Raw genomic sequence first — 14,616 nt, forward strand, 5'->3', positions numbered from 1 at the left:
TTCACATCACAAAACCCACATAAACCTTTCATGAAACATTTTATAACCATGCATTGTTCATGTGTTGCGTGCATCAGGAGGCGCGCGTCAGTCATGCCGTGGAGATGATGTCAGTACACGTGGAGCATCTCAAGAGACGTCACACTACAGAGAGTGAGGAGATGCTGGAGGTCAGGAAGCTGCTGCACAGGAGAAGGGGCCGATTACACAGTGACTCCACAGGTCAGTGCTGGCCCCTAGTGGCCTGGAGGACATCACATCCCAGTATTTAAATAAACATGCAGTCTTATATAATCAGTTTTCCTCAAACAGATGACCGAGACCTGTTCAGACATTCATCACAACAGGTAACTGACAATGATTTAACTATTAGACTAAATCAGGGGCTCATATTAGTACCTCTAGGCCTTATTTTGCATATTTAAGGAGCTATGAAAACTCACAGCTTCATGTCATTACAACCCCCTTTTTGTAGCTTTATGCCACTTTTTTCAGTAGAACGACAGTTCAGTGACCAGACTTCTTTTATGTTACTTTTTTGGAGCTTGATAGATGTAGTGACTATTTACTGTCATTATCATTTTTTCTTGTATTATTCATCAGTAACAGCTTGTGTTTATGTCGTAGCCAACACGCCGCAGGGTCAGCATCACATTACTCCCAACTCAGTCTGAGGTACGTTTCTGCATCATATTCCAGCGTTTGATGTCTGGATGTTTTTACGAGTCTTTATGCGTTTTTATCTCTGCAGTTGAAGCATCTAGAAGCTTCGTTTCTGGAGAACTGCAGAACCAGTGCGAACGCAAAGAAAAAGCTTGACTGGAGGTAAAACTAGACATGATTAAGTTTGAGAGTAGCTAAAACTTAACCAGAAAATATGATTGTTTCCTGTGTGCATCTCTCAGACAGGAAGTAGCTCCCGCAGATTCTCCTGCGAACAGTCTAAACCAAGATGATGACGGCGAAAGCAGCGTGTTTCAAAGGTAAAACGCGAGCAGTACTCTGACATATGTATTCCTACACTACATGAATGCATGTGACCAATTTTCATATTCGCCAGTGCGACGCAAGTCACGCCGATGTGCCGTCGCCGTCGCTATTCTTCAATCAAACCCAAAGAAAGTTCATTTGAGGGGGAGGAGTCCAACCCTGAGCTGTGCGTTTACATTCATGTATTCATCATAATTTATGCGCATAATTCAGACCGCTGACATGTTTTATGGTGTTTGCAGGTATCTCGTGCCACGTCGGCGCCCCCTGTTGTCTTGGAGGACTCCGTGTGGATGGATTGTCAGAATGATATCACTCGTGTTTGGTCTGATGATGCTGATGGCGACTCTTTTATATGTAGTCATGAGTGTTTGTATTAAACACTGATGGTTTAGTGTTGTTATTTGATCTTGGAGGACTAGTGTAGGTATAAATAACCACTCTGTCATAACTGAATCCTGAATAAAAGGACGTCAGTGTCACTGATTGTGGGTTTCCACCAGGTGGCAGGAGTGAGTTACACTCGCTCATTCACTCATTACTGAGCACAGCAGATGAACATAACTGGATTATAGTGTTAAATTCACTTTAATCCTTGTGAATGTGGCTGCACGCCTGTCCTGAACACAATACAAACATTAAATATTCCTATTTAATTCAACTGAATGTCTTCCTTTCTCCTGAAACAGGTGCAAATCCATGGCAGCAGATTAATAACACTAATTAACAGTATTTAAATTCAGAGAGACATTGAGAGGCTTCAGACAGGTGTTGCTCATTTCACGCTGCTTTTATTTGGATTGCTAATAATGGTAATTAATGCATAAGAGACGTTAATATTCATTTATGCAGGTTAATGCAATTTAACAGAGGTGTCGAATGAACCTGATCTGGATGAGATTAAACTTTCTTCTTCATTCTGCTGAAGTTATATAAACACATACAGACGTTAGCTAATGTTCCTTCACGGGCTCCTGTTTCCTGTGCTATGAATTTTAGGGCATCTTAAACCCGCACACATCCTGCTGCGCAGCCAATCACATCTCAGAATGAGAAACAAGATTAGGAAGTGCTCTTAATTTTATGGTCAGGTCATTTTAACCAGATTAAATCAGGTCATGGGATCTGATCTACTGTTGATGCAGATCATCATCTTTAGGATAAAATATTTAACAACTTATCAAACCAGAACTTTTTTTGTTGATTTAATGGTTTTATAGAGGATTATTATTTGTAAAAGTGACTTAATAATCAGCATTTTTGACTTTTTTGAAAAACAATGTGCATGACAGAAAATAATGCAAATAAACTGACATTAAAGAATTTCACTTTTATCAGTATATCACATTAGGTTGTATTAATTGGTATAAATAAAAAAATATATTTTATATAATCATATGTGTGGTTTGTATATTATTGAAGTGTTTCGATAAATATGTTTTAATATGATGTAGTTATAATAATATTATGCAATGTAATTGCAGATGATTATGAGCTGTCTGTAATCATCGTAACTGTATTATGATGTGATAATGTGAACGACAGACGCTGGAGCTCGTGTGAAATGATGTAATGTGACGTAACGCTCCTCACAGACTGAACATGTGCTGCTGAGACTCGATCTGATTAAACACATGCGACTGAAACTGCAGCTCATGGAGATTCATGTGCGTTCAGCAACATGCTTCACTTTAGAGCATATATAGCTAATCATATTATGAACAGATATCATACATGTGATTATACACACACACACACGGCGCTGATAAACAGAATGAACTCAAGCATGATGCAAAACTATATTAGATTATAAGACACTCAGTGAAATGATTCAGCGCGCACCTGTTCTCCCAGGTGAGTGCGCGCGCGCGCGTCACACGTTGAGCTGCACACATAGCAATCACTTGTGTTCTACAAACATGTAATGAAATCCCCGTTTTCATATCGTTTTAATGAAAATATATTCTTTTGTAAAACATATTGCTGTATACATCATTTCCCAGTTTTTCCGCCACGTTACACAAAAAAATGAATAAAAACAAGTTTGTTTTTCTTCATCATTAATGTGCAAGTTAGCATATTTAACTTTAATATTTGTAATGCAGTATTTGCAGGGGAAGGTTATTATGATCTGGCTCTCAGGTGATCGCGAATGACGCCACGCACCTCGGCCCCGCCCACCGCGCGAGCTTCTGAAGCTGCAGCGAGCGCGTGAGAGTTCAGGTAGATGCTCAACATCTCCTCATCATCATCATCATCACTCCTCCTGTCCGCTCCGGGTAAGACTGACATCTTCATTCATCTGAACTAGCATTTCTCTGAGAGTTTCAACTGGTGTGAATATTAAATGTTAAACGTTTAATGTTAAAAACATTTAAATACCAAAGATAAATGTAAATAATTAACAAATTTTATATATAATGCAGAACAGATCTTTAGTTCTTCAGTCTTGAATATAAAAAAAATATATGAATTACAGTTTAATTACTATTCTTAACGTGTTAACATTATATAGTGTAATAATGTTTGTTAATGTTATTAAGTGAAGTGGATGACTCTTTATGAAGGGATATGAAGCATTATTAGGTGTTTTGAAGCATTACAAAATGTTACAAAGCTTTAAGAGGTGCTATAAGCTCCTGTGACACTTAATGAGGGTTCATGAAGCATTATGAGGTGTTATGAAGCTTTATGAAATGTTATAAATCAGTATGAGACACTGTAAGATGTTAGAAAACTTTGTAAAGCTTTACTGAACTATTAAATGAGGCATTGTGACGTTTTATGAAGAATTATAAAGTGGGCAAAAATGCTTTAAGAGTCGATATACAGTAAGCTCTTACGACACTTTATGAAGAGTTATGAAGTATTATGAGATGTTATGAAGTAGTTTGAGGCACTATAAGATGTTAGAAAACTCTGTAAAGCTTTACTGAACTATTAAATGAGGCGTTGTGACGTGTACTATTCTTAACTATTCGAATGCTTGTTAACCAATTATCTGGGCAACATTATAATGTTGGTTAATGTTATTAAGTGAAATGGATGACACTTTACAATAAGATCTCATTTGTTAACATTAGTTAATGCATTAGCTAAAAGGAACTAACAAATAATATATATTTTAAAGCATTTTTAGTCTTTGTTTCTGTTAGTCAAAATATAATCGCTTGTTCATGTTTGTTCACACTGCATTAATTAATGATTGTATTAGTAATGTATTAGTAAATGTTGAAATTAATATTAGTTAAGATTAATTAATGCTGTAGAAGCATTGTTAGTTCATACTGTAACATTTCTGTATGGAAGTGAACTGGGATGATGATGATGATGATGATGATGGTCTTTTGCTCCAGATATCAGTGTGAGAGTTAAATGCAATAACCTACATAGAGAGAGATCAGAGGTCAGAGGTCAAAACACTTCTCAGAAACGCACTCAGATTCATTAGTGTGACCTGACCGCGAACTTCACGTTTATATAAGAGTGAAGGATTATGAACAGACACGCATGTGATGGTTTATGTAAGTGCGATCATGAATTAACACGACAGATGTGTGTTTATATTTTCTGCAGGAGTCAGTTTCTGAAACTTGAGCCGCGATGGGTCGGAAGGAGATCAACTGCAGCTGGAAGAAAATCACCGACAACATCAAGGATGTTTTTGACTTCAAGGAAGTTCTGGGATCGTAAGTATCGAAAATTCATTGTGATTTTCTGAGGAGACGTTGAACTTGTCTGCCGGTCAGAAATCAGTTCAGCGCTCATGAAGGTGTTTTTGCGATCTTGAGCACTATTACGGGATTAGCAGCTTTATTTCTCAGAGGAGACACATGCGTTAGACAGCAGTGGTAATCTGAGCCTGAGACACAGATTAACGGATTGAGGACCAGGGGACATTTTTATCAATGAAGCCGTTCATCCTCTTGCTCCTATTGAGAAATACCTGGAGGAACCATTTAGCACTGATACAGAATATTATACGGTGCTGTGAAGCGTTATTTAACACTGTGAAGTGTTACGAAGCATTCTGAAATGTTATAAAGCTCTAAGAGGCACTATTATCTCCTATGGCACGTTATGAAGGGTTATGAAGCATTATGAGTTGCGATTAAGCTTTTTAAAGTGTAATCAAGTCAAGTCACCTTTATTTATATAACGCTTTTTACAATGCAGATTGTGTCAAAACAGCTTCACAGTGATAACAGCAAAATAATTTGTTATGAATCATTACAAAGCGTTCTGAAATGCTATGAAGCTTTAAGAGGCACTTTAAGCTCTTAAAACAGTTTATGAAGGGTTATGAAGCATTATGAGGTGCTATGAAGCTTTATGAAATATTATAAATCAGAAAGGTACACTATAAGGTGTTAGGACGCTTTGTAAGGTTTTACTGTGAATCATTGTAAAGTGTTATGAAGCTTTATGAATCATTATGAGTTGTTATGAAGGGTTATGAACTAGGCCAAAATGCTCCGAAGCTTTAAGAGTCAATATTCAGTATAGTAAGCTCTTACGACACTTTATTAAGGGGAATGAAGCATTATTAGGTGTTATGAAGTATTACAAAGCGTTACAAAATGTTACAAAGCTTTAAGAGGTGCTATAAGCTCCTCTGACACTTAATGAAGGTTCATGAAGCATTATGAGGTATAATGAAGCTTTATGAAATGTTATACATCGGTATGAGAAATATAAGATGTTATAAAACTTTGTAAAGCTTTGCTGAACTATTAAATGAGGCATTGTGGCATGTTATGAATAATTATAAAGTGGGCAAAAATGCTTTGAAGCTTTAAGAGGCAATATACAGTAAGCTCTTACGACACTTTATGAAGAGTTATGAAGTATTATGAGATGTTATGAAGTAGTATGAGGCACTATAAGATGTGAGGAAGCTTTATAAGGCTGTAATGAACTATTATAAGGCATTGTGAAGTAAAAGGTCTTTATGGGTGATTATGATACTTTCTGAAGCATTATAAGATGTTATGAAGCTTGATGGGGTGTTAGGAAGTTTTGTAAGGCATAACAAACCATTATGAGGCATTGCAAAGTTTTATGAAGCTTTATGAACTATTAAAAACTGTTCCAAAATGTTATGAAGCTTTAAGAGGTGACACTTTGTGAAGGTTCATGAAGCATTATGAGGTATTATGAAGCTTTATGAAATGTTATAAATCAGTATGAGACACTATAAAATGTTAGAAAACTTTGTGAAGCTTTACTGAACTATTAAATGAGGTACTGTGATGTGCTATGAAGAATTATAAAGTGGGCAAAAATGCTATGAAGCTTTAAGAGGCAATATGAGCTCTTATGACACTTTTTGAAGGGTTTTGAAGCATAAACGGGTTTAATTATAATCATGTCATCAGAGCATTCTGAAATGTTATGAAGCTTTAAGAGGCACTGTTAAGGTTATGAAGTGTTATGAGCTGTTATCAAGCTTTTTGAAGTGTTATAATGCTTTATGGGGCACTATAATGTGTTAGGAAGCTTCATAAGGCAAACTGAACCATTATGAGGCAGTGCAAATAATATGGATCTTTATGAAGTGTTATGAAGCTTTATTAAATTTAATGAAGCAGTAAAGTGTTCCAAAATGTAATTAAGCTTTAATAGCCACTACAAACTCTTCTGAAATTTAATGAAGGGTTAGGAAACATTATGAGGTGCTATGAAGTTTTTTGAAGTGTTGTGAAACATTATGGGAATCTATAAGGTGTTATGTAGCTTTGTAAATTGTACTGAGGTATTGTGAAGTGTTATGACGTTTTATGAGTTGCTATGAAGCATTTTCTAACACTGCGACATGTTATGACACATTATGAATTGTTGTGAAACATTATGAAGCAGTATGAAGTGTTATGAGACGTTTTGAAGCATTATACTACAAAATAATCTGCATTATAATGCATGACATAAGCTATTATGAATGTGTATGAGAAAGTATAAGGTGTTTCAAAGCTTAGCAAGGCATACTGAGGAATAGAGAAGGATTAAGGGGTGAATCGTTATGAAGTGTTATTCAGCTTTATGAGGTATTATTAGACATTGTAAGGCATGGATTTTTTTTTAAATATTTGTAAGTTGATATTCGGAAATGTTTGTCAGGAGTTTGTTGACCGTGTGAGCATTAGTGTGTTTTCTCTCTCTCTCTCTCTCTCTCTCTCTCTCTCTCTCTCTCTCTCTCTCTCTCTGAGAGAGAGTTTTGACACATGTCAATCTTCATCTGTGGGTGAATGAGACACAGACATCAGAGAACATCCTGACACTAGTTAATTAAAGGATTACTGAGGCGGTGAATGTAAGTGGGTTTACTGAGCTATACCACCACCGGGATTTGTATGCAAATTTGTATCTAAAAGAGAAATAAATCTAAAGAATCTTTGCTAATTGAGCTAAATTTTCTTGTCAGTTCTTGTTAATTATGGATGAATTATTCATAGTGTCTAGAATGAGTGTCATAATTGGCTGCTGCACACATGTGGATTACAGCACATTTGGAGAATTGACAAGATCTGATTGACTTCGACTAATCATTCAATCATCAATGGGCAACAGCCAAACGGTGACTCAAACCGAAGTAACTCCTGGAGTAAAGATTATTATGTTCTCAATCTCAAATCTGTGATAATCAGATGTTTTGAGAACGTGCCAAGCATGGTGAGGACATGTTGGCAGGTGGTTGCTGTGTTGTTCTGGGTGTTGGCCAGGCATTGCTAAGTGATCGCTAGAGTGTTCTGGATTAAAGGCATTGTGGGTAATGAGTCGTGAGGGGCAGCACTGGGTCTGTTACGCAACGCACAGTAATCCTCCTTCTAGGACAGTTATTCATGGGAGAGGTGGACTCAAGATAGACCAGGTGGGTCTTTACTGGAACAAGCTGGACACACACAACACGGCCTTGTGCTGATAGATTAGTGCTGATCTCCATGCACTAACTCAAACTCACTCGCTAGGGCTTCAACATTCTGATTCTGTTGTGTTAAAGTGTTCATATTCTTCATATTCTTCATATTCATATAATCTAAACTGTGTTTCTGCAGGGGCTCATTTTCTGAGGTCTACCTGGTGAGAGAGAGAAAGACAGGGAATTTCTACGCCCTGAAATGTGTGAAGAAAAAACAGCTGCATCACTCAAACCTTGAGAATGAGATCAAGGTGCTGAAGAGGTACGAGAAAACAATGAGACACAATCACCACAGAGTAATATCACCAACACTGCAGAGCACTAAAACAAGCTCGCCTGATTCCACATACAGACCACCAACCCCTAAAACTACTGACACAACACTACAGACCATAGCTGCAGGAACACATTTAATCAGGGTGGTGCTGGGGGCGGGGCTTGATGCACCGTTTATCATCTGCAATACCACGGTGTAACCACTAGATGGATGTATAGCCCTATATAAAATGATAGCATATAAATAGAGTGAGAACGTAAGACTTATTTAAGATGCAAGTACATTTACATTACTTGTATTAGTCTATTCATTTGGAAATTTTCAGACATCTTTAAAGACTACTATTCATAAAAGTTGATTTGAAGTGTCAGTTATTGTTATTGTAGGCAAATCTGGACACAGAGAAAGCATTTTGCTACTCATAGTAGCTACGTATAGCCTGATCAGTCATGCGAAAGACATCAGAATAAATACTGGCCCAGTGTGACTAGAGTGATATTTTAAAATATAGCTGCAAGCAGCGATGACGGGCCCAAGCCCCGGTGGCTTAACCTGTGCGTGGCGGGCAACATACAATCTTAATTTAATTTAAATCAAACAATGATTTTACACAATATGATACACTTCTTGTTTCCCTTCTTTATCATTAATCACCATGGCAACACTGTTCAAGATATCCTATAATTGTTTGCAATTTAGCATCTTCATTGTCTTTGTTTCATGTTGACCGAGTTTGGTGGCGATTGCATGAATCTCCTGTGAGGAGTACATAAAAACTCAGAGTCTGATTATTCAAAAAATACACATTCAAACCAAAATATCTGACTTCCTGTTGGTCGGAGCTAATGACTGTAAATTAGAAAGTTGTCCGGCTCGATGAGAACAATATATGTTCAGAGTTTGGTAACTATAGGTAAAACTAACCCCCAACTTTAGACTGAAGGTGGAGCTATAGAGGCCCTCCTCCACCCCAATTGTCTTCTGGCTGGCAAGTCTGATGTGTGTGTCGAGTTTCATGCAATTTGAAGCATGCTAAGTGCCTCAGAAACCCCCATAAAGAATATTAAAGTTTAATGCGTTGCCATGACAACACTATTCAAGATATCAAGAATCCTTTCACAGATGTGCATCTTCACGAAGTCTGAAGCAAATCGGTTAAAAATAAGAGGGTGATTTCAAAGCATTTTGAAAGTAAGACACTTCCTGTATCCAGTTGGTGGCGCTATAACTTTGACTCACAATAGTCACATCCATGTAATCAGCCTCCTACAACAAATACACAGCTGAAGTTTCATCAAAATCAATCAGTGTTTTACAGAAGTTATAACACATTTTCTGTTTCCCTTTTCTTGCCATAAATTCGTATCAACAGCACGGGCAAACCGTTTGAAATATCAGAAAACTGCTGGCAATTTAGCATCCTCGATGTCTTGACTTCATGATGACTGAGTTTGGTGGTCTATAGGGAGTGAAAGTGATTGATAGCACTCTGATCCAATGAACAAATGCACTCAGATCCAAAAGTCACAAACCACATTCAAAAACATATAAAAATGAAATAATCTTTAGAGTAATTTTATGAACAAAAGTGTAAAATTAAAAGCAAGTTAAGCAGTGTCATCTTAAATTCCAACACAGTGAAACTCTCTCTCTCTCTTTCAGGATAAAGCATGATAATGTGGTTGGATTGGAAGATTTCTACGAAACAAGAACACACTATTACCTGGTCATGGAGCTGTACGTGTTTGATAATGCCTGAAATATACACTCAAACACAATCCTACACACGTCTTTTAGCATGTGTGTTAATTTGCACGTTTTCGTGTCTGTGAAGGGTGTCGGGCGGAGAGCTGTTTGACCGTATTCTGGATCGAGGTGTTTACACAGAAAAAGACGCCAGCCGTGTGATCAAACAGGTCCTGGAGGCCGTGTCCTACCTGCATCAGAACAGCATCGTCCACAGAGACCTGAAGGTGAGAGATCTTCTAATGCATCTTCTGTTGAGTTTTTAATTAAAGAGAACCTGTTATGCTTTAGTGTGTAATGTTGCATTTGAGCATGAAAAAGGTTTCAAAAGTCCCTCCAGCGGGAGTTCTTCTCTATATCAGTGTCAGTGTTTCTGAAACGCCTCCTAGTCTTGAGTTTTCTTCACAATATTCCTCATTTAAATAATTCATACGCAGAATAAAGGGGCGGTTGAGTTAGTTAGTAGTGTGTTGAAATTGGCAGTTATGGTAAGGGGCGGGACATTTCCCAAACACCAATCACAACACACTGCTCCAGCCGACCAATCAGAGCACATTGTGCTTTTCAGAAGGAGGGGCTTCACAGAGACAGGAACTAACAGAGCGTTACTGACAGACTGGGAAGAGAGGAGCTGAACAATGGAGAATATGAGGAAAATAATCAACATTCAAGCAGGAAAACCTGTTCTAGTAGAGCCAAAAACTAAATGAAGGGTGTAAAATGTCATGTGGTTTTGTGTGTCTGTAGCCTGAGAACCTGCTGTACTACAGTCCAGAAGAGAACGCCAAGATCATGATCAGTGACTTTGGTCTGTCGAAGATGGCCGATCACGGCGTGATGTCCACCGCCTGTGGAACACCAGGATATGTTGGTACGAATGGTTTTACACAACCAAACATCCGCTTTTGCTGAATGCCTGTAATGGTCACGATTCTCATTACTGTGATGATTCTCATCAGCTCCGGAGGTTCTGGCTCAGAAACCGTACAGTAAAGCTGTGGACTGCTGGTCTATCGGCGTCATAACGTACATCCTGTGAGTCTGCCGTCATACAGACACTCTCGAGAGCCGGTCAGTTGTGTTTTTCCTCAAACGCTGATCTCTTTGTGTGTTTGTTTCAGGTTGAGCGGCTACCCGCCATTTTACGAGGAGAATGAAACGCGCCTTTTCTCCAAGATCATGAAGGCAGAATATGCGTTCCACTCGCCGTACTGGGACGACATCTCTGAGTCAGGTGGGTCGGAAACACTTGTTCTGATGAAGTGTCCTTACTGCCACCTGTAGGCCATCAGCTGCATTATTCAAACACGGTCCTTTTTTAAAATGTGAGCACTGCCCTTATTAAAAAATATGTATTTGTGAGTAATTCTGGTTTGTCCTGATTTCTGCAGCGAAGGACTTTATCAGGCACATGCTGGAGAAAAACCCTACAAAACGCTACACAACTGAACAAGCGCTCGCTCATCCATGGTGAGAAACACGTGACAAACCTCTGAGAATCTCAGCAAATGTTTTATATGTGGACTGATGAACTGAGTCACGACTAAACATCAATTAACATATTGAATCATGAAAAAACCTGAACCTGCTGAGCCGAAGAGAAATATACAAATTCATGATTAAATTATAAACATAATGATTCAATACCATATTGACTTAATAATCAAACATGCTGATTCATGAATATAAACATACTTATGCATGAATAAACAAACTAATGCATAAAACATGCATATTCATAACTGAATATACTGATTCATGAATAAACATGAATTTTGCAGCAAGTATGTTGATTCATGGATGAACACTGATTCATGAAAAAACACGATGAATAATCATTCTTATTCATGAAAAGTATAAATAAACATGCAGATAAATGTATGAATAAACATGTTGTTTCATGAATAATTGAGCTGCTGTTCTCTTTGTGCAGGATAATTGGAGACACAGGCACACAATGACAATATTATTCAGTCCGTCTGTGAGCAGATGCAGAAGAACTTTGCCAAATCCAAGTGGAAGGTGAGAGAGAGCGGATCATGTATACACTCGTTCTGTGTCTCTGTGTAAATGACTCAGTGTCTGTATGACCGTGTGTGTGTGTGTGTGTTTCAGAGAGCCATCAATGTGACGGTGGCGGTCAGTCACATGCGACGGCTGCAGCTCGCCCACGCTGACCCTGCGCCCCCGGCCAAGACCACGAGCCCGACCCCGCTGATCGAGGTGCTGGACGTCTCGTCTCCCAACCCGGCCCCCGACGAGCTGGACACCAATGGGAACCCCTCATGCAGTCACATGAGCCTGTCTCCTCACGCTGATGTCAGGGGGCGGGGCCCGCTCAAGGCCTGCAACAGCGAGCCGATGCACGCGCTGGTCATCTCTGAGACCGGTCAACATGCGTATCACTCAGAGTCTGACCTGTGTGCGCCGGAGTGCGCCACCAACAGGTAATGTTAAAATCTGCAGCTACCTTCTCAGGCAGCATCATGTGCAAAATAGAGAGCTTTTAATACATTTGTGATTCACCATCCTGGGTCATTTTCACTGAACTCAGAGCAGTGCATTCTGGGATAGCACCGTTCATAAAGAATTCATGCAGTGCTGCTTTTGAATTTGATCCCCCCCCCCCCCCCCAAAAAAAAATCACAATTCCCAAAGAGCATGTCTATTTCAAATCACAAATTAGATGTTTTATTCAAGTTGGTCAGTCCACTGTGTTCAACCTAAATTCCAATGAGTCAATTCACAACTCTGATTCAGTGAGTCGATTCCTAACGGATTCAAATAGCTGTTTCTTAAATTCAACCAAGTGAATCGACTCATTTGATTCACTGAATCGATTTATTCGAGTCACCGAATCGATTCAGTGACTCAATTGAATCGGCTCACTGATCCAAATTACCTGATTCAGTGAACCAAATATGTCTATTCACTGACTCACAGCTCTGATTCAGTGATTCATTTGCATCATCACTCTAAAATGTCTCCTGAAGTCTCCATGTGGCATTTCTCATGTTTTTAAATAGTTTAATGCAACAAGTGTTGATAAATATTGCTGTTTATAACTGTTTGTGATTCATTTCCCACTTCGTCCGCCATCCTGGGCCATTTTCACTGAAATGCACTCAGAGCAGTGCATTCTGGGATAGCACCGTTCATAAAGAATTCATGCAGTGCTGCCTTTGAATTTGGTCCCCCCCCCAAAAAAATCACAATTCCCAAAGAGTTTTTGTCTAGTTTTAAAATTATTCCATGTTCAAATCACAAATGAGATGTTTTTATTCAAGATGGTCACTCAATTTGTTCAACTGAAATTTCAGTGAGTCAATTCATAACTCTGATTCAGTGAATCGATTCCTAACGGATTCAAATAGTTGTTTCATAAATTCAACTACTGTACGTGAATCGACTCATTTGTTTCACTGAATCAACTCATTCGAATAACTGAATCGACTGAATGACTCAATTGAATCGGTTCACTGATCCAAATGAGCAGATTCAGTGAATCAAATGTCTATTTACTGATTCACAGCTCTGATTCAGTTATTCGTTTGCATCATCACTCTAAAATGTCTCCTGAAGTCTCCATGTGTCATTTCTCATGCTTTTAAATAGTTCAATGCAACAAGTGTTGATAAATATTGCTGCTTATAACTATATTGCAGGTTATTGCTTTCAAAATGTACATACAACATGCTTTTGAGTAGAATTGAATTTTTGAGTAGAGTTTTTTTTGCTTATTGCATTGGCTAATTCATTGAATCCAAGCCCTCATGAGTTTCTTCTGTGTGTTTCAGATCAGACAAAATGATTCATGGCACAGATGGGCGTGGCCAGTCCCTGCAGACCGGGGTTTGCTCAGTGATGTAATCGTCTGAATGACAGCTGTCAGTCAAATGAAGTGAGTATCCACTCAGGCCTCTGCTTTGACCGTCACGTGATCATGAAGGTGTTTGACGTCTCTTCTTCATCTGTCTCTCAGATCCTGTGTGTTTATCTGTGCGTCACACGTCGTACCCACAGACCGAGTCACACGAGTGCCAATCGCACACATCCGCTTCTCAAACCTTCATCTCTGACTAGACAACGTGTCATTTTGAGGAGGCTGGGAACGCCATTCCTCTCAGGGATTGAGCCGCGAGACCGTACGGTCTGTTTATCGTATTATTTCACCTACTGTCTGCATATTCATGTACAGTAGTCATATTTACACCCGTGGTGAGCTGATCAGGGTGCATCATGGGAAGGACGCATCACATGTGCCACTGTTCTACTGTGAACGGCTGCGTGTTTGAGTGATTTTACTGTCAGAAATACTAAAGGACTGTGTTTAAATATTATTTTCTTATTTAAAACTCATCCTCGCTGTTATAATCTCTATGTTTGTGTTTTATATGTGCTTATAAGAGCATTTTATCTGTTAAAAGCTCAGTTTAGGGGCTTATTAAGTGTGTATCATGATCACAGACCCCTGCTGAAATCCATAAATATGCTGCTGTATGTCTGTATTAAAAAACATAAAATAAAACTGTTTACACACCAACACCATGTCCTGGAGAATTAATCTGTTTTTTTTTTGTAATTTTAGATTATTATTTTATATTAATGTTGTAAAAAAATATCAAAATTATTGATATTTTAAAATATTAAAAGAAAAAACATTTTATTCTAGCTTCATGCAACACTT

The 14,616-nt window shown here is 38.5% G+C and overlaps 1 protein-coding gene across 1 annotated transcript; it reads left to right on the forward strand.

Moving 5' to 3' along the window:
* The first annotated feature begins 133 nt into the window (after positions 1-133).
* Positions 134-14,464, forward strand: camk1ga (calcium/calmodulin-dependent protein kinase IGa). Its single transcript, XM_051908672.1, is given in 20 exon segments — positions 134-222; positions 313-347; positions 628-675; positions 752-825; positions 906-983; positions 1,061-1,156; positions 1,233-3,269; positions 4,567-4,679; positions 8,043-8,168; positions 9,846-9,920; positions 10,018-10,156; positions 10,677-10,800; positions 10,889-10,964; positions 11,051-11,163; positions 11,321-11,399; positions 11,863-11,878; positions 11,880-11,951; positions 12,045-12,376; positions 13,727-13,830; positions 13,912-14,464. Coding segments are annotated over 12 exon segments (1,311 nt in total). The 5' UTR covers positions 134-222; positions 313-347; positions 628-675; positions 752-825; positions 906-983; positions 1,061-1,156; positions 1,233-3,269; positions 4,567-4,593; the 3' UTR covers positions 13,800-13,830; positions 13,912-14,464.
* The last annotated feature ends 152 nt before the right edge of the window (positions 14,465-14,616 follow it).

The sequence above is a fragment of the Ctenopharyngodon idella genome, chromosome 10 (assembly GCF_019924925.1).
Source record: "Ctenopharyngodon idella isolate HZGC_01 chromosome 10, HZGC01, whole genome shotgun sequence".
NCBI classification, from domain to species: Eukaryota; Metazoa; Chordata; class Actinopteri; order Cypriniformes; family Xenocyprididae; genus Ctenopharyngodon; species Ctenopharyngodon idella.